This window comes from Labeo rohita, chromosome 5 (assembly GCF_022985175.1).
Source record: "Labeo rohita strain BAU-BD-2019 chromosome 5, IGBB_LRoh.1.0, whole genome shotgun sequence".
NCBI classification, from domain to species: Eukaryota; Metazoa; Chordata; class Actinopteri; order Cypriniformes; family Cyprinidae; genus Labeo; species Labeo rohita.
The window spans coordinates 29,889,969-29,909,545 of NC_066873.1; the positions used below are offsets into that span (position 1 = coordinate 29,889,969).

The following is a 19,577-nucleotide window of genomic DNA, read 5'->3' on the forward strand; positions in this document are numbered from 1 at the left end:
AGTTTAATTAAGTTACAACAATGGCTTACATAACTAACACGTCATATGTAAACAGCTAGTCAAAAGATTTGCATTTATTTAAAACCAAGCCTGCATTTATTTGATCCAAAGGACAGCAAAGACTGTACAATTGTGAAATTGTATTTACATTTTCAGTGTCACATGATCCTTCAGAAATCATTCTAATATGCTGATTTCTTCATTAAACATTTCATTATTATTATTATTATTAAATTATATAAATTAATAGTTTTATTTAGCAAGGATGCTTTAAATTGATCAAAAGTGGTAATAAAGACATTTATAATGTTACAAAAGATTTTTGTTTCGGATTAGTTCTGTTCTTCTGAATTTTCTATTCATCAAAGAAACCTGAAAAATTTGTACTCATAATAAATGTTTTTTTGAGCAGCAAATCAGAATATTAGACTGATTTCTGAAGGATCATGTGACTGGAGTAATGATGCTAAAAATTCAGATTTGAAAACACAGGAATAAATTACATTTTAAAATATATTCAGATAGAAAACAGTTATTTTAAATAGTAAAAATTTCACATTTTTACTGTTTTTACTCTACTTTGAATTAAATAAATGCTTAATGAGCAGAAGAGACTTCTTTAAAAAACATTAAAAAGCTTTTGACTGGTAGTGTAACACCTATAGACCTTAATAAGAGTAGATGTCACATTTAATTTGTTGCCATTGAGGCTGTGGGGACAGAAGTGCAGTCTGTTCAACCAACAAAAAATCTGAAAAAATTCCCATCCACATATTTCCAGTGAACGCCAATGGGTTGTGAAAATTAGATACTTATAGGACCTTAAGATTTATGCTCCTTCCCTCACTGTCTGAAATTGGTCTCCACTCTCCCTAAGATCTATAGCAACCTTTTTAAGACTGAATGAATATTCCCACTGCTGTGAGAGACAGTTCATAAAAAAGGCGCTGTCTTTGTTTTACGGGCTTTACGTGCTCTGTTTTCTGCAAATAGCACTTTGTCCCTCTGAGAAAACAGGCTTGCAGACAGCTTCATTAGAGTAAGGTTTGTAGAGCTCAATGTCTGCTGCCAGAAAGTGCCCAGGTGTGAGTTATTAGTATGCTGGATAGTGAAGTGGCTGGGGCTCATCTGGCTCACAAAGAGACAAACCCGATGAGCCATCGTAGACTATACGCAGCATTACCTCTCCTGATTTATGAGAGAGTAATGTCTTTTCATTGTGAAGCCTCTCATTAGCATTCTTTTGCAATAATTTATTTAAAACCTTAATTCAGTGCAGCGTGACCAGCCAGGATCTTGAATAGAGATGCAAGAAGCTGTTTAGCTTCTTTTCAGGCTTGGGTTTATTCATGCTCCAGTTGCTTACAAATACAGAGACATATTTGTTATCCCAAGGAATATTTCTACACAGGGATTTCTTCTTGCTCGTCTGATGTGGTCGAACCGGGTTTGCTTCTACTGAGCCCCGGAACCCATCTGCCACGAGTTTATTACGGGATTTCTAAAGCCACTGCTAGGAGATCACATGACCAGCCTGGACTTATTTTAAGCTGTTGACACCTGAAGTGTCCATGCCCTTCTGCCCATAGCAGCAGCAGCCACATTTTGTATTTAAAGAGATAGTTCACCCAAAAATGAAAATTCTAAAATTAACTATGCACCCTCATGTCGTTCCAGATTCGCAAGACTTTTGTTTGTTCATCCTCGGAACACAAATTAAGATATTTTTGATGAAATGCCTAGAGCTTTCTGATCCTGAATAGACAGCAACACAGCTACAACGTTCAAGGCACAGAAAGGTAGCAAGGACATTGTTAAAATAGTCCATGTGACATCACTGATTCAAACTTAATTTTAGCTACAGGAATACTTCTTGTGTGAAGAAAACAAAAATGAGTTTATTCTACAATTTCTTCTCTTCTTCGATGTGCGTTTTCACTTTTAAAAGTACACCACAAGAAGCTCGTTCAGTACTTTTTTTCATAAGGTTATGCCGGCCATGTGTATTGTTTTCGCTAATATAACAGTACTGTGTGCTATAGCGAATTATATTACGCTATAGTATATAATACTTTTGCTTCTTGGTAAAACCCGAATTAAATTTAAATGAAGGTTCTTTTAAAGGTCTGATTAAATCCCTGATTTTGGTTATGTATGGGTCAGTGGTACTAGTCTATTGTGCTTGAAAATGAACACTGTTTGCTATTAAGCTCATACAATAGCATTGCTATTGTGCTCTGCATAACAAAGATGAAGGTGGTTTCATGGCTGAATGTTCAGTGGAAGCCCAAGTGCTCTCCATGAGACCTTGCTCGAGGAGCGAATGTGTAATACGGTTTGGTGAATAACCCAGCTGTATTTAGTGGAAACCAGAAGACAAGACTAATGAGACTACTTCAGTCCAGATACTGAAGTATTAATAAGCTTAATCAGCAGCTGAATTAAGGATTCGCATTGCACTAATTAGGCTCATTTGAATTTAATTGAATAGTCCCTGCTGCTTTTGTGTCTGCTTGGTGGTAGTTTTTGTCGCTTTAGGTGTAGTTATTATAGACATGCTGATCGTGAAGTCACAGAATATTATTATGCACAAATAATTTAACGTAGTCTTGATAATGATGACTTTTTCTGTTTTAATGAATAAATAGTGTATATATTGATTTCAAAATCAGGCCTGTAAGGCCTGTGTCCACACCTTCAATATATGTGACCCTGGACCGCAAAACCAGTCATAGGGGTCAGTTTTTTTGAAAATGAGATTTTCTGAAAAGCTAAATAAATAAGTTTTCATTTATGTATGGTTTATTAGGATAGGACAATATTTGCCCAAGATACAGCTATTTGAAAATCTGGAATCTGAGGGTGCAAAAAATCAAAATACTGAGAAAATCGCCTTTAAAGTTGTTCAAATAAAGTTCTTAGTGAGGCATATTACTAATCAAAAATTAAGTTTTGATGTATTTACTAGTAACTAGGAGTAATTTTTAGTAACCAATATTCTGGAATATGTTTTAAATAGGGTTGGGTATTGTTTGATTTTTATCAATTCTGATTCTGCTTGTTGATTCCGATTCTTAACCATTCCTAGTTTTGATTCCAATAACATAAGACAATAAAAAATTAAGTCAAACATTTTTATTTTGTATTTTTACAAGGCTATTGCAACGGAATAACATGAGCAAAAATCAGCAGTCTACAGAACAGTTAGGCTCAAGAGGAACTTTTACCTATGGTTTTAACAAAAAGTACCACAGCAAAAACAACTAGACTAATATAAATTTCAAACATTAAATTGTTAAAGACAAGTCAGTAATAAAATAGAAACAAGCAAATAAATGAGCAATAGCATAAATTAATACAACTGAAAAAATTGCAGGTACAGAAATGTAAACAAAAGTTTTAAAACACTGCATAGGTGTCTTTTCCTAATTAAAATATAGCTTAATCCTCATTAAAGTTGCGAAAGACATTCAGTCAAGATCAGTGAATGTTTTTTTTGTTCTTAGATTAACTTTAATGACAGGCAGCACGTTTATTAGGCTGCTGTCTTTTCAACACCGAATGCAGACGGATCAAAAAAAAAAAATATTTTTTTCGTCATCTGTTTACTTTTCACTTTCGACAAAAAACGGCTGGGTTTATGATGATCTACTGACGTATTTTTGTGCATATTGGGCCATACATGTGAAAGAGAAGTCAGATCTGGCCCGGAACGCCCTTTTCTGCAGTGGAAATGCATGTAACGGTTCGAGAACGGACACAGGCAGGGAACCCGCACTTGGACCACTGTTCACTGTGCTTGTGCTTCAGATGTGTGCTGCACACAAACAGCCTGCAAGTTCTTTCCATTCCTGTGCTTAAATCATTTGATTTCAAACTTTAAAATCACATAAAACGCAGGAATCGTTAAGTGTACCCGGTTCTTGGAAATTTGGAGCCATTTCTCTATATAGATCTCTACAACGCTAGTTTTAAAGTACCACTACCAGTTCTTTGTATTCCAAGTATTGTTTAGAGGTTGGGGGGGGGCAGTAAAATGTTTTTTAAGAAATTAATGTTTATTTTGAGTAAGGATGAATTAAACTGATAAAAAAATGGTATTACAAAGCATGTCTGTTTCAAATAAATACTGTTCTTTTGAACTTTATAATCATTATAGCATTCTGACAGAAAAAAAGTGTCATGTATTCCACAAAAATATTGAGCAGGACAACTATTTTCAACACTGATTAAAAATAAATAAATGTTTGAGCCATCACAGGAATAAATTACATTTAAAAATATATGAAAATGTTTTGTAAATTGTAAAAATATTTCGTAGTATTACTGTTTTACTGTATTTTTTTTGCTATGTTTTCAAATAAGTAGCTTTTGTAAGCCAAAGATACTTAAGAATTCTTAAATTCATTTAAAAATACATTTGTTTGAACTGAACTGTGTAGTGCCCTATGAAATCTGTATTATGTTTTTCCAAATTCTGTTTTATTACATTTATTTTTTTTTCCATTTTAATCTGCTTTAATGCTTAAATTAAAATATATTAATCAAAAAGCATGTCTAATTAATTGAAATCATGAAACTTAAACAATTAAACAGCAATTTAAAAAGGTTTAAATTTAATTAAATAGTTTAAGTTTTTTTTGTTTTTGTTTTTTTTTAGAAATTTTTCTGGTAAATAATTTTTCTGATGAATATTAAATAAAGATAATAATAAGAGAATAAAAAAGATAATAATGTAATGTTTTAATAATATTTTTATGAGTAGTAGTAGTACTATCATTACATTAGTAATATATTACTGTCACTGTTTCTTCAAGTTAAACCAAACTTTTTACAAGCTTTTGTAAAGAAAATTCAATTTTTATTACTCAATTCCGCAGTTCCGTCCGTGTTTTCCACATTGTGGAAATTGTAGGGCCCTAATTGTGTATAGAAATCAAACTGAATCGTTTTGCTTTTGACCTGAATTTTAAAAAAAGCAGTGAACTGAACTTTCAACTCCAATATTTACACTATTAATTATTAAATATGTATTATTATTTAGACACATCCTTAACGTAAGTTATTTCCTTAAGTGGTTAGGACAAAATCAGTCATGGAAAAAGCTGGTGGAGATAAGTCACACCTATCTTAAATAGCCTGTGATCTTTATCTGTACTTCTTTTTATCAATTGTTTGTTCAAAAATCAAGGTCCACCTTTGATAAAAAATGTTTTTGAATGAGTGATATGCTGCCCATATAAATGACTACGTGATTTGTTGTTGAAAGGTTTGCGTTATTGATTGCTTCAAGTTCAAGTTGTATGTATTATTATTAGTATCTGTGTTATGAAAAAAATCAACAGTGCAGCTCATTCAATCTTATCTGATCTTCGGTGATATGCTGTGGGGTGGGGTTTTCTTGACTTCAGTGCTCTGAGTTCTAATAGATAGTCATACTTGTCTGTCTTTGTTTCCTCACAGGTAAAATAAAGTATTCAGAGAGGGTTTATGACGCGTGTATGGAGGCCTTTGACTGCTTGCCTCTTGCAGCACTTCTAAACCAGCAGTTCCTCTGCGTACACGGTGGCCTCTCACCAGAAATCAACTGCTTAGATGACATTAGAAAAGTATGCAGCTGTTTATGTTCTGTCCTTTTCTTTACGGCCTTTTTTTATTAGAAAACAAGATGTGTTCATGTTTATTTCTTTCTTTGTATGCTGTGCCTTGCAGTTAGACAGGTTTAAGGAGCCCCCGGCATTTGGGCCTATGTGTGATTTGATCTGGGCCGACCCGGGAGAGGACTACGGCAGCGAGAAGACGGCAGAGCACTTTAACCACAACTCAGTCAGAGGCTGCTCCTATTTCTTCAGGTACTGGAGCAAAGCTTTGTTCACTGGATAGATATCCCAGATTTGTGAGAAAAGTACAGATTTATTCAACGTAAATCACAATGAAAGGTTTTATGCTTACAAGTTATATTAAGTATATTTACAGTGAATCTCTGCCATTTAATCATTTATTTATTTTATTTTTTTCAGATTAACTGCTTTTAGTTGGTTTTTAGCTTGTTTTTGTTAAATCAGCTGGTTTTAGCTGTTTTTTGATAAATGAACTAGTTTTGCTGGGTTTTATTATTTTAGTATTTTTTTTTTTTTTTTTTTTTTTTACTAAATCATCTTGCATTAGCTGGTTTTTGGCTGTTGTATTTTAACTGGATTTTAAGGTTTTTTTTTTTTTTTTTTTTTTTTTTTTTTGATAAATCAACTGCTTTTAGCTTTTTTTTTAAAGCTGTTTTTTGCTAAATTGGCTGAATCAGATTAACTGCTTTTAGCTGGTTTTTAGCTTTTTATCTGTCTGTCCATCTGTCCATACTGTATATCCACCTATCTGGGTATTTGTCTGTCTATCTAGCATCTATCTATCTAGCAAAATGCTAATTATACTTTTTCTTTCTTTTTTTCTTTGCAAAAGCAGCTGGGTTTTAGGTAGTTTTAACTGGTTTTGGCTGTTTTTTTCTCCTAAATAAGCCGTTTTTTGCGAATCAGCTGGTTTTAACTGGTTTTAGCAGTTTTTTTGTTAAATTTAACATTTCCACAAGTATTTGCTGTTTTGTTAGCTGTTTTTTTTTTTTTTTCTGTTAAATTGACTGGTTTTAGATGTTTGTTTGTTTGTTTTTTACTAAATTAGCTGGTTTTAGCTGTTTTGTTAGCTGTTTTTTATTTTTTCTTTCAAATGAACTGGTTTTCAGCGTTTTTTTTTTTTTATACTGAATCAGCTTATATTAGCTGGTTTTTGGCTGGTAGATTTTAGTTTTTAATTTTTTTACCTGTTTAGGTAGCTGTTTTTTATTTCAAATGAACTGGTTTTAGCTTGTTTTTAGCTTTTTTGTTAAATCAGCTGGTTTTAACTGGTTTTTAGTTGGTTTTGTTAAATGAACTAGTTTTAGCTAGTTTTTTGTGTTTTTTTTGGTAGATCAACTGGTTTTATATTTTTTTTTTTTTTTTTTTTTAATTTGTTTATTAATTTTTTTTGTTTACTAAATCAGGCGGCAAAGGCACGCTGTAGCACGATACTACGATATTTTTTTTTTAAAAGTGGATTGTGGAGACATTTTAATCATCCATGATCAAAAATCGTCATATTGCACACCTATCTATCTGGCTTTAAAAATACTAAATTAAAACTTAATTATGTTAATTTATTAATTATATAATTATATATTTTTAAAATTATAACTGAAAACCTTCAAACTTCAAGCTTTTAAAATGACTTCAAACTTTATAGCTAGGCTTTTTCAAGCCAAATTAAAGTTTGTCTACATAATTTAGAAGGCATAAAAGATAAGAAATGAATAACAGAAAACATTTAAGTATTTAATACAAATCTGCAACCAAGACATTAAAGTGTCTAAAATTTAAGAAAAATCTTTATTTTAAGGTCGAGTTCTCGCTATTAACAAAACATTAACTACAGCTTTGCCTAAAAAAACTCCTAATTTGCTGCTTATTAATAGTAGTAAAGTAGTTGTTAAATTTAGGTATTTGGTAGAATTAGGGATGTAAAATATTGACATGCAGAATAGGTGCTTTATAAGTACTAATAAACAGCCAGTATGTTAATAATAGGCATGCAAATAAGTAAGTAACTAGTTAATTGTTCTCTATACTAAAGTGTTACCTAAATTGTTATTTGGTTATTTTATGTATATGTTTTTTGGGGCTGCGTTTTATTTACTTTTAAAACTTAAATGTTTTTAATAATATATATTTCTGTAATTCATGCAAATAAAAATCATAGGTTGTTGAAACATTTTTTAGTTATTTAACATTTGCACGAGCAATCAATTACTTTCTTCATTTATTTTTTACCTGACTGTAAAATAACTCAAGCATTCATATTGTGTATTTGGAATAAAAGCTGCTTGCGATGTTACTATAAAACCTTTTTCTTTCTCTTTCTTTGTACTTGCTCAAAAATGTGTAACTGAGTCATTTAGGCATCTGTGAGCCAGTGTGGAAATCCTGTCTAATTTGCACCGACTCCTGGATATAACCTGATATGTGTCACCCAGCTGGTTTCGTTCTGGGTGTATATATATAAATGTGTTTATTCGCTGTTTGCTTGTCCAGCTGGCATTTGTTTGTACCACGCCAACTGAATGCTAACAAAGTGCAGGTGGTGGTCTAATAGCTTGAGAGTTCACTGTAGTGAGACCGAGTGGACGAGAAGAGAACCCCTGAAAGCTGTATTCAGTATCATCCAGTAAACCGACCTGTGCTTCGTTCTTGATGTTTAAAGCCTGAGAACTTGTCACTGTGAGACTCTCAGAAGTTTGTTTTCCTCTTGTTTTACAGTTATGCAGCAGTCTGTGACTTTCTGACAAACAATAACCTGTTGTCAGTAATTAGAGCACATGAAGCACAAGATGCAGGGTAAGTATTGATTATGTTTCATGATAGTGAGATTAAAAAAAAGTGTATTGTCTTGCTATTTTGAGCTTTTGCTAGTTTAACATGTGGTGTCAGTGTAGTCCTTCTGTGTCTGCTTGTTAAAAAAAATATACCATCTGCAACTGTGGATTATTACTCACTGAATTTGACAAGAGTACATTATCGAGCAGTGACAAAGAGCGCTTCCTTTATTGATCTATGCCAGATGCCTTGTTGGCACGCTTAGCTAATCTACAACTGTTGTTTGTGTTTCAGGTACAGGATGTACAGGAAAAGTCAGACAACAGGCTTCCCTTCATTAATTACCATTTTCTCAGCACCAAATTACCTAGATGTGTATAACAACAAAGGTATGGTAGTTTATGTTGAAGTATGTCGGTCTCAAATTTTTCATAACCTCAGGCTGTTCTCAGACCCTCAAAACCCCAACGTCATTACTTTGGAAACTTGAATCGCAGCCCCTTTGAGAAAGCATTGCGAATGGCGAAATCGAATCAGCCTCTGAATTTACAATCAGCTTAGCAGTCCCACATTCTCAGCTAACAAGATTGCGTTTTTCTTTATTTCTTTAAATAATTTATGATAAACTTCTGATTTCATGTATTTATTGTTGGACTGTGAGCCTCTAATTTGGACCGCTTAAGGATAATGTAATAACCGCCAACCGTGCAAAGAAAAATATACCTTGCAACTATGCTGTAATTATTGCCATATTAGATGACTGTTCGTGAACCAGTGTGGCAGCCTATCAGGTTGCTTTTCTGTTGATTTCCATGAATGTCCATGACATCTCCACTTGTTTTTTCCCCCTCAGCGGCTGTATTGAAATATGAAAACAATGTCATGAACATTAGACAGTTCAACTGCTCTCCTCACCCGTACTGGTTACCCAACTTCATGGATGTGTTTACGTGGTCGCTGCCCTTTGTGGGCGAGAAAGGTAAGTGTCCTGAAGCGAGGGTTGTGATTTTTAGGGACTGTGAGACTGAAATGGTAGCATTTGACAGGCCATGTGGAGGAAAGGAAAGAATGACCTTGTTGGTGACGTGTCTTTGGTGGCTGACTGTGTCCTCTCGGTGGGAAGAATACAGAAAACGCAAACTAAAACGTCATATTAACGTCATACTTGGTGTGCCAGCGTATTCAAGGGCACCTTTTACAAGAATCATCTGAGATTTGCTCAGTCTCTACATCTTTAAAGGAACACTCCACTTTTTTTGAAAATAGTCTAATTTTCCAACTCCCCTAGAGTTAAACAGTTGAGTTTTCGAATCCATTCAGCCAATCTCCCGGTTTGGTGGTAGCACTTTTAGCGTAGCTTAGCATAGATCATTGAATCCGATTAGACCATTAGCATCTCGCTCAAAAATGACCAAAGAGTTTCAATATTTTTCCTATTTAAAACTTGACTCTTCTGTAGTTACATCGTTTACAATGACGGACGAAAAATGATAGAATAAATATCATGTAAAATAGCAGCTTATATTGCAGATCTAACATTGATGTTTTCTTCTTCCAGTGACTGAGATGTTAGTGAATGTCCTAAACATCTGCTCTGATGATGAACTCATGTCAGAGGGAGACGACTTGTGTGAAGGTAAGTGTGTTCTTGTACACTCATGTATTATACTATTGAGATTAATTAAAGTTTGGTAAGCTGACAACTGCCTCATGTGCTGATTTCCTCTTGTTTCACGTTCAGTGACATAATTTAATGCAGAACAGCTTGAATGTGCTTGCTGAGTATGTGTGTGTGTGTGTGATAGCGTCTGTCTGTCTGGTCATCATCAGCATAGACAGCAGGTCCTCAGAAGTGTCCAACTGTCATTCTGGCTGTCTAAGACGCTTTCCCTGGAGGTCTGATGTCTGCTTATGTTGTCCTGTGATACTTCCTGCTTAGACAGTCTGTTGTGGAGAGTAGAATTCACATTATGGTGTGCTCTTATATAAACACAGTAGTATTGTGAAATGTTACTACAATTTAAAGTAACTGTTTATGTATTTTTAAGTGTAATGGATAGATTATGTAGGATTATGGTTTCGCCTTGTGTAATTATTGATCCGGAAACAGATCTACTTAAATAATTAGAGCAAAGGCGTGACACTCTTCTGCAAATACTCTCAAGCCCACGCAAGGCTTACAAAATGCTCTCTGAAGATCTCCAGGCTCACCTTACTTTCTTGTTTGAGAAATTCCAAACAGTTTTGACCAATACAAGTTATTATACAAATAAAATAATGCAACATTTGGGTTGCACTATAAGGCACTAATGTCTTTAATTTAGTTTTCTGACAAATAAAAGCTAAAATAATAATTAATATTAAGCAGTTTAATAATAATTAATAATAGTGGAATATAAGAAAAAAAAATAATAGTAATGATAATAATAATTATAGTAAAAATTATTCCATTGCTTAAATAATAATAAATATTTAGCAATTTAATAATAATTAATAATAGTGGTAATAGCGTAAAAAAAGGTAATAATAATTAATAAAAATTATTCAGTTGCTTAAATAATAATAAAATTTAGCAATTGAATAATAATTAATAATAGTGGTAATAACGTAAAAAAAAAAGAGATATTAGTAATAATAATAATTATTATATTAAAAATTACTCAGTTGCTTAAATAATAAATATTAATCAACTGAATAATAATTAAGTGGTTATAACGTAAAAAAAATAATAGTAGAGAAAAATTAAAAATCATTATTATATTTAAAAAACATTCATATTTAAAAAAACAGTTGCTTAAATAATAAATATTTAGCAGATGAAGAATAATTATTACTTGTGGTAATAATATAAAATATAAAAAATAATATAATAATATAAAATAAAGTTAAAATAAAGATAATAATATAAAATATAAAAAATAATAGTAATAATAATTATTATATTATATATTATTCTGTTGAATAATAATTAATAATAGTGATAATACTCTAAAAAATAATACTACTACTACTACTACTACTACTACTACTACTAATAATAATAATAATTACTACATTTATGCACTTTTATCCAAAGTAACTTACTTATTATTAATTACTATTGTCTTTATTATTATTATTATTATTATTATTATTATTATTATTATTATTATTAGTGGTAGTAGAAGTAGTAATATACGTCTCTCGCTTTCTTTATTCTTGCATTGCATTTTCCAGCATTCTGATTAAAAACCAAATTATTTTAGCAGAAAACTGAAGACATTGCAACAGAAATACATTACTTGTATAATTCTTTTTTTTCCTTACTTACAAAATTTTCAAAAACATAAAAAAAAACAAAAAACAGTTTAAATAATTACTTGTGTAATTCTAATGATAATAATAATCATTTGTTATTACTGTTAACTGTTTGACACAATTATTAACACAATTATTCCTCAGGATATAAGTCTGATTCTCAGCACCTCCACATTTTTGGTTTCCCCTCCTTAGCTGGTATGAGGGTCAGAGGTCATATGGGGTGACAGAGTTTTGATGCTGTTTTTCTGTTGCCGCAGGTGGAACTCCAGCTGTCCGTAAGGAGGTGATCAGAAATAAGATCCGTGCCATTGGGAAAATGGCCCGAGTCTTTTCTGTTCTCAGGTCAGTCTGCATGCAATTATATATATGTGTGTGTGTGTGTGTATATATATGTATTCAATGTGCTGCTTAGGAGATAATTACAGTTATCAAAAAGAAAAAACTGTTTGTATAAAGAGTAGGCTAAACTTCCTTGCACAATGAAGTTTTGTTTTAACGCCACACGCACGCACACACTTTCCTCTATTAGGATTAATGAGCTGGCGTCAGTGAGTCATCATGCGGAATAGCGATCTAATTATATTAGACATTATTCCAGATGAACAATGCCATAGATAATGGAGGAACAGAGGACATCTTGAAGTCTTTTGTCTTTGGTTTTCTGAGCAATATTCAGATTAGGTTGGCATTACAGCAAAGTTTCAAATTACCATATATTTCCTCTTTCTCCCCCCACTTCACCCTAATTGATTATGTGCCATTTAGTTCTTTGAACACAACTCTAATAGTCTGTGCGTGTGTGTGTGTGTGTGTGTGTGTGTGTGTGTGTGTGTGTGTGTATATGTTGTGCCTCAGGGAAGAGAGCGAGAGTGTACTGACCCTCAAAGGGCTCACCCCAACCGGAACGCTACCTCTAGGAGTCTTGTCTGGAGGCAAGCAGACCTTACAGAATGGTAGGTCAGCATGTTTTTGGTTTTGTAATTATAGGTTTGTGAAGCTGGTTTGCAGGCCTTTCACATCCAACCCGGAAGTCGTACTGGATCATCCTCGCCATGTGTGACCCTGCTCTCATCACCTCTTACAAAAGCAGAAAGTACCAGCATGCGGCAGCTGGAATGAGCTTTGGCATGCGAGACATTAATGATGATGATGATCTGTCTCTCCCCCTCATGCTGAACTGCATCAGAGCTCATAGCGGCAGATAGTGATGAGGGCTGTGCTCTCCATCTCCATTTTGTGAGCTTTTCTGGGCTGTGTCCGACTGCTTAATTCACTTCTTAGCAACTTTCCGGTACTAGATGCAGAATCACTGCCCACACCCCCAGCTGCTCAGATCCTTATTGCTGGTCATTTAAATGGATAAATCAAAAACTAAAATCAATGTTTTGTATAATGAAAATTAAACAACTTTTAGGACTATTAATTAGTTTATTTATTTTGCATTGAGACATATTTTCACCTAAAAATTAAAATTCTGCATTATTGTTATTGTTTGCTTTGATGCAAGTGTAAAGCTGTTAAACTTCAAAAAGAATTCAAAAGGATCAGTACAAATATTTGATATTTTTGAAAGTCCCTAATGATCAAGGCTGCATTTAATTGATGAAATACAGAAAAAAACAACAATATCAGGGCTCTACACTTACTTTTCTATTTAGGAACACTTGTGTACCTTCTAATCAATAATCCAAAAATCTGATCAAAAATTAGCCTTGGCATTATAAGGTGATATTTGACTCTTTAAAGTGATTTACAGGGAAATTGTTTTTACCTTTGTAATGGCATTTTTCTAACTTTATTAAAAGTGTCATCTTTTATGTCAAATTTTAAGAATTATATTTTATACATTTTTTACAATTTCTAATTAAAACAATATAATAAGATCAGTATTAAAATTAATTTGTACTACAGAGATAGCAAAGAAGTACTCAAAAGTGGCTTGTAAGTGTATTTTCAGATGTTTAATGAGGCTCAGAGGCGGTATGAGTCCAATTAATGTTTTTTTTATATATATAAAATTTTAAATATAGAAATATTAAATGACTTAACTGAAAAGATAAATGACTTTAAAAAACCAAGCTAAAACTGCCAGAAGGTGGCGGCAAGTCACTGATTTAATTACTGAATCATTCATTCATTTGATTTGTTCAAACAGCTAATTAATTCAGGAAAAAGGCTAATTACTGTCTTCATGAATGGGTAATTGATTCATTGACTCAGTAGAATGAAACACTGCTGAGTTTGAATGGAGAATGTGCAGTGGCTCAGTTGTGACTTTCAAACTATTCAAACTATTTTCGACAACAGAGCAAAATCAGGCAATAGTGTTATAGTCAGACAATGTAAGTCACTTAATATTAACTTCTTGTTTATTTAACTGTTGTATTAAATCAATATCTCATTTACCAACTCCCTTAAAAATCATTAAAAGCTGTCACTCATCATAGTTCATTGCGATCTCACAAAGTTCCATTATAATCAACAAAGCTCTCTATACACCACAATGAATCTTCTATTTACACTCTCTCTACACTTTGTTTATGAAAGGATTCCTAAGATACGTCTCTGATACATTACTCAACAATGCAAAAGTTTGTAGAAACACAGATATGCTAATTGGGTCAGTCGCACTGGTGCTCCCAATTTTTTTTATAGTGGCACACAGTAGTTTTCAGTCACAGATGCGACTGAAGTGGTCGCACTGTAGAACCCTGAGTATTGTGAAATATTAACATTTTTAAAAATGTTTGAGTGTTTAATGTTTTGAAATTTAATTACATTTTTTTCATGGCAAAGATAAAATTTCAGCAGCCATTTCTACATCAGTGTGACATGATGCTTCAAAAATCATTCTAATATGCTAATTTGGTGCGCAAGAAACATTTTTATTATTAATGTTGAGAACAGTTGTGCTGTAATATTTTTTGTGTATTTTGTGAATCAATTTAATGCATCCTTGGTGGATAAAAAAAGTATTAATTAAAAAAAAAATCATACTGATCCTAAACATTTGATGATAGATACCCTTGTAAAAAATCAATAGAAATATACATTTATTTCATATTAAGTATAGTTAAATCTATTAACTTATTTACTGACATTTCACTTGAGACTTACTGATATAAAAATCATAATTATAATTTATTTGTAGTAGTACTTGTGCACAATGCACATTTCTTAATATTAAGCCTAAAATATGTTTTTATGTCACTATTGATGAGGATTGTATGATCTTTGAATAATATCGGTCTTTACTGTGTACCTAAAGTATACTTGCAATAGTTTCACTTCAGGAAAATAATGTCTCAATTCAATAATTCTTAATAGTTTTAAAAAGTAGGCTTAATTTTCTTTAAATACAATATATTGTTTTATCATCACAATAATACAAACAACACAGCAGAGCTTTTTTTCTGCTCAGTGAACACCTGTTACATCCTGTTGTTCACCTCTGAACTAATGTGATGTTTACACTGATTATTTGCCTATGTGCTGTATAAAGCCCTTCCCTTGTAGGCTCACATTAAGCCATGTGATTTAGCCACCTGCGTTACAGAGACTCTGAGAACTCGGAGAGCCAATCAGAGACTGATTGTCATGAGAGCCGCATCATGACTCTCTGGATTGACCTGTCCGCTCTGAGTAGATGAATCTGTTGGTGAGGTGTCCAGGACTAAAGGTCATTAAAGGCCAGTTGCGTAGGGAACTTTGTGCAAGTGAGTAGTGATGGAGTGAGAGAGGAAAATCAGAGGGAGACAGTGGGTGGATGTCACTGTTTGAAGTACATATAGAAAATTCGGTGACCTTTAAGAGGCTGGCTTCATTGTCCGTGTGGGTCAGACATCAAGCCAGCCAGACCTGTAGAACCGAGAGGAATATTAAAGAAACTAAAAAGCAGTTGGCCTGATCTTAAGACAAAGACCTTAGGATAATAGGACAATAGGACATTTCTAGCTATAATCAGTCTGAAAATACTATATTAGGAGATTGTTTGGTTTTCTGACTAGCATTCTTTCATATTATTTGAGATTAGTTGCGTTTTCTTGAATTTCTTGCCTGTAGAAATCTCCAAATCAGAGATCAATTCAAAATATCTATTTAATATACACTACCAGTCAAAAGTTATTTAATTTCTTTTTTTTAAAGAATTTTTTTTTTCTGCTCACCAAGCCTGCATTTATTTGATCCAAAATACAGCAAAATAATATTGTGAAATATGTTTACTATTTGAAATACCTGCTTTCTATTTGAATATATTTTAAAATGTAATTTATTCCTGTGATCAAAGCTACATTTTCAACATCATTACCCCAGTCTTCAGTGTCACATGATCCTTCAGAAATTATTCTAATATACTGATTTGCTGTTCAAGAAAGATTTTTTATTATTATTGTCAGTATTTAAAACAGTATTTTTTTCAGGATTCTTTCATGAATTTAAAGATCCAAAGATCAAAAACGTTTTTTGGGGGAGGGGGGATTATAGAAATGAATACTTTTATTTAGAAAGAATGCTTTAAATTGATCAAAAGTGATGATAAAGATATTTCTAATGTTACAAAAGATTTATATTTCAGATAAATGCTGTTCTTCTGAACTTTCTATTCATCAAAGAAACCTAAAGAAATTCTGCTCAGCTGTTTCCAACATAATAATAAATGTTTTTTGAGCAGCAAATCAGAATATTAGAATGATTTCTGAAGGATCATGTGACTGGAGTAATGATGCTAAAAATTCAGCTTTGCAAACAACAGGAATGAATTACATTTTAAAATGTATTCAACTAGAAAACACTGATTTTAAAAAATATTCAAAAATATTTCCAAATTTCTGCTGTACTTTGGATCAAATAAATGCAGACTTGGTGAGCAGAAGACTTCTTTAAAAAACATTAAAAATCTTACTGTTCAAAAACTTTTGACAGGTACTGTAAATCTCTATACGTAGTGTTTAATATTTAGTTTTCAGCCACTTGAGACATTAAAAATTAAAATTTAGAAGTACTATTAGAATTAAAATACTTGTAATTTGACAGATAGTCAAGTCTTAACACATTTTGTTTTGTTTTTTTTTTAAATGAAATAAAATAAGTGTGTCCCACTTCACGTCCCACGTCTTTTTGCTTATGGTCCACTTTCCATCTTTCTGAATTCTCTGGTGTGTTTATAGTTTTAGTTCTGTAATTTTAGAATAACACACGTTTTTTTTTAAATGTATACATAAAATGCAATTTAATTAAATATTTTTAATTAAGTTATTTTATTAAATGTCTACTGCATTTAAGATTTTCTGTCCGAAGCGATGACAAATCAAGAGATGGAGCTATAAATTAGTTTGAAACTAATAAGAAACTTTTATTTTGGATGCGATTAATCACGATTAATCGATTTGGCAGTACTAGTTTCTAATAGTGTTGATCAATATTGATTGATAGGCAAGTCGGAGATTGCCCCTAAATGTATGTAAATACATCTGAATGTGTATTTCAGTGATGCATTTGTTTAGTTTTGCCCCAGTACTTAAGAATCAGGAAATTATCATTTAAAAATAGGCCAAAACCAGTCTCTCTGGTTGTAAAGAACTAACTGCTTTTCTCTCACTAACTGCATTGTTTATTTTACTGTTGGAATCTTTAACTAATATTACTGCATTGCTGTGGTGTGTGGGATTTATATGCTTGGGGTGTAATGTAATCACACTGATATAACCTCTCTCTCCATTCATTTTGGGCTACTTCCTGCTGCGCTTGCTAATACAGCCACCATAGAAGCAAAGGAGGGTCGAGGTACGCTGGCAGTACTGTCTCATATCCCGCCCCTATATGCTGTGCTTTCTTCCCCTTTGTGTCTTTCCGTGCCTTGCCGTTCACCTCAGCGTCTGTGTGTGTGTGTGTGTCTCAAACGAATCATGGAAAATCTGTATTCTTGCACCGCCATATTTGTGTGAATTAAATTGAAAGCAGCCTAACAAAGCGATTCTCATTTCATAAAGGCTCTTATAAGATTCAGATTTTACAAAAGAGCCTGTAAGTACTCCGGGCCAGCGTTTTTAATGATAACTGATGGATGCGGACACTTGAAACCGTCCGTGCAGTGAGGGAATGAGGCTTCCAGTCCCAGTTCTGCTTCACCTCATTAATTAGCTGTTGCCTGTTGACCCGAGGGGTTTGCTGGTTAGTCCCGGGCCCTGGCTAGAGCGCGCTAATTCCCATGCTGCCGTGCGATTGGCGGAGAGGCAGAGGCCGAGGCCGAGGCCTCCCTCTGCCAAGCATTTTCAGATTCTAATCTCGTTACGTCTCTGCGTTCCTAAGACTGTCTGTTCTTGTTCACGCGTAACACTCTTGCCCGAGGCCTCTCGCCCGCTGCCGTAATGTACCGAGGCTCTAAGCTATTGCGCAAACAAACACAAACAAACAGGCTGGCATGAAATGTTAAGTGTGCCAGAGCAACGCACTCTTGCTGGGGAGTTGCTGACCTGATTTCTAAGTTCGGCTGCATCTCCATTTTTACTGGTGTTGAATGGGGAACTTGTGTTTGCTCTGTCAACTGGAACCGGTCATGATTCACCTTGGCAGCTGCCTGGTGTTTTCAAAAATGCCATAGGACATAATAATGTTAGATGTGCAAGAATCAGCTTTCCTGTTTGTGCATGTCGTTTGGTTAAATACATGTTCAGCTCTTTTGTGGTTTAAAGTATGAGTGATATTCCAATGTGAGTCATATTCCATCAGAACATCAAAGTGAACTGGCCCTCAATCCCAGTTTTTCAGTGCTGTAAATATTGTGCAATATAAATAAAGTGTCTAAAATGTTACATATGGAATGAAATAAAATTCTATATATTATATATATATATCAGAGGTTGCGCTATACTTCAACATTGTCTGTCATTTTGACGGACAGGGTTGTAAAAACTCCGTCATAATCTGTTATTACCCGTCATTTTAATTTTCATATTTTAATTAGAATAACGCATTTAATTGCTTTTATTTTTGTTCACGTTTTAGTTTTTAAATCATGAACCTACAGGACGACAGCGCAATGTTTAAAAACAACAAAATACGCTAGGGCTGGGTAAAAAAAAATCTAATAAATCATAAAATCATCGATTTTAATAGATTCTCATTTTAATGAACCATTATCGATACTTAAATCACAATCGAGCTCTTGGTCTATGCTGTTTTCAGTTGATGTTTGGACAGTAAAGTTACAGTGTGTCTTCCTTCCAGTAAACAGCAATAGGCTAGGCTTTGTGTTACTTTTGATATGAGACAAAGTCTTAGATTTCAAATTCTGTCCATTTCCTCTGGAAATTCAAGCAATAAATACCGTTTTGGCGCACTTTAATGTGGCGTGAGAGATCATTCTAGCTTCTGTGTACACGCCTGTGCGTAATCAAACGCATAGGAAAACATTCGTGTCCAGTGCTCTGCTGCCAGACTGGAGCGCCCTCGCCACCAACTGGACAGGAGTGGGAATTACAGCTACAATCAATACATCACCCTCAGTGTAATCTGTCAAAATGACAGAGAATTACGGAGAATTTTCGGTTAACGCGACCTCTGAAATATATATATATATATATGTAATATAATTAAATATTTTACTGCATCTCATAATTGTAAAATTGCAAGTTACATTTGTTGCCCCACCATTTTATACTCTGTTTCCTGTTTTTGTAGACCACAGTGTTTTTTTTTTTGTTTTGTTTTTTTTAATTATGTTCTATTTTTTGTATAAAAAACATTTCTGTACTAATTTACTGGAAATACTGTACACTACTGTTGAAAGGTTTGTGAGGAGTATGATGTATTTATTATTATTTTTTAACTTAGAACAGATGTATAAAATTGATCAACATCAGACATCTGTTTCAGTAAAGACAT

General features: G+C 33.3%; 1 protein-coding gene across 1 annotated transcript in view; it reads left to right on the forward strand.

Moving 5' to 3' along the window:
• The window catches only part of ppp3cca (protein phosphatase 3, catalytic subunit, gamma isozyme, a), a 44,413-nt gene that overhangs the window by 21,077 nt on the left and 3,759 nt on the right, over positions 1–19,577 (forward strand). Inside the window, 9 exon segments of the mRNA XM_051109320.1 lie at positions 5,464–5,609; positions 5,713–5,852; positions 8,337–8,414; positions 8,688–8,782; positions 9,247–9,372; positions 9,952–10,029; positions 11,951–12,035; positions 12,549–12,646; positions 17,451–17,477. Coding sequence (XP_050965277.1) covers positions 5,464–5,609; positions 5,713–5,852; positions 8,337–8,414; positions 8,688–8,782; positions 9,247–9,372; positions 9,952–10,029; positions 11,951–12,035; positions 12,549–12,646; positions 17,451–17,477 — 873 coding nt within the window.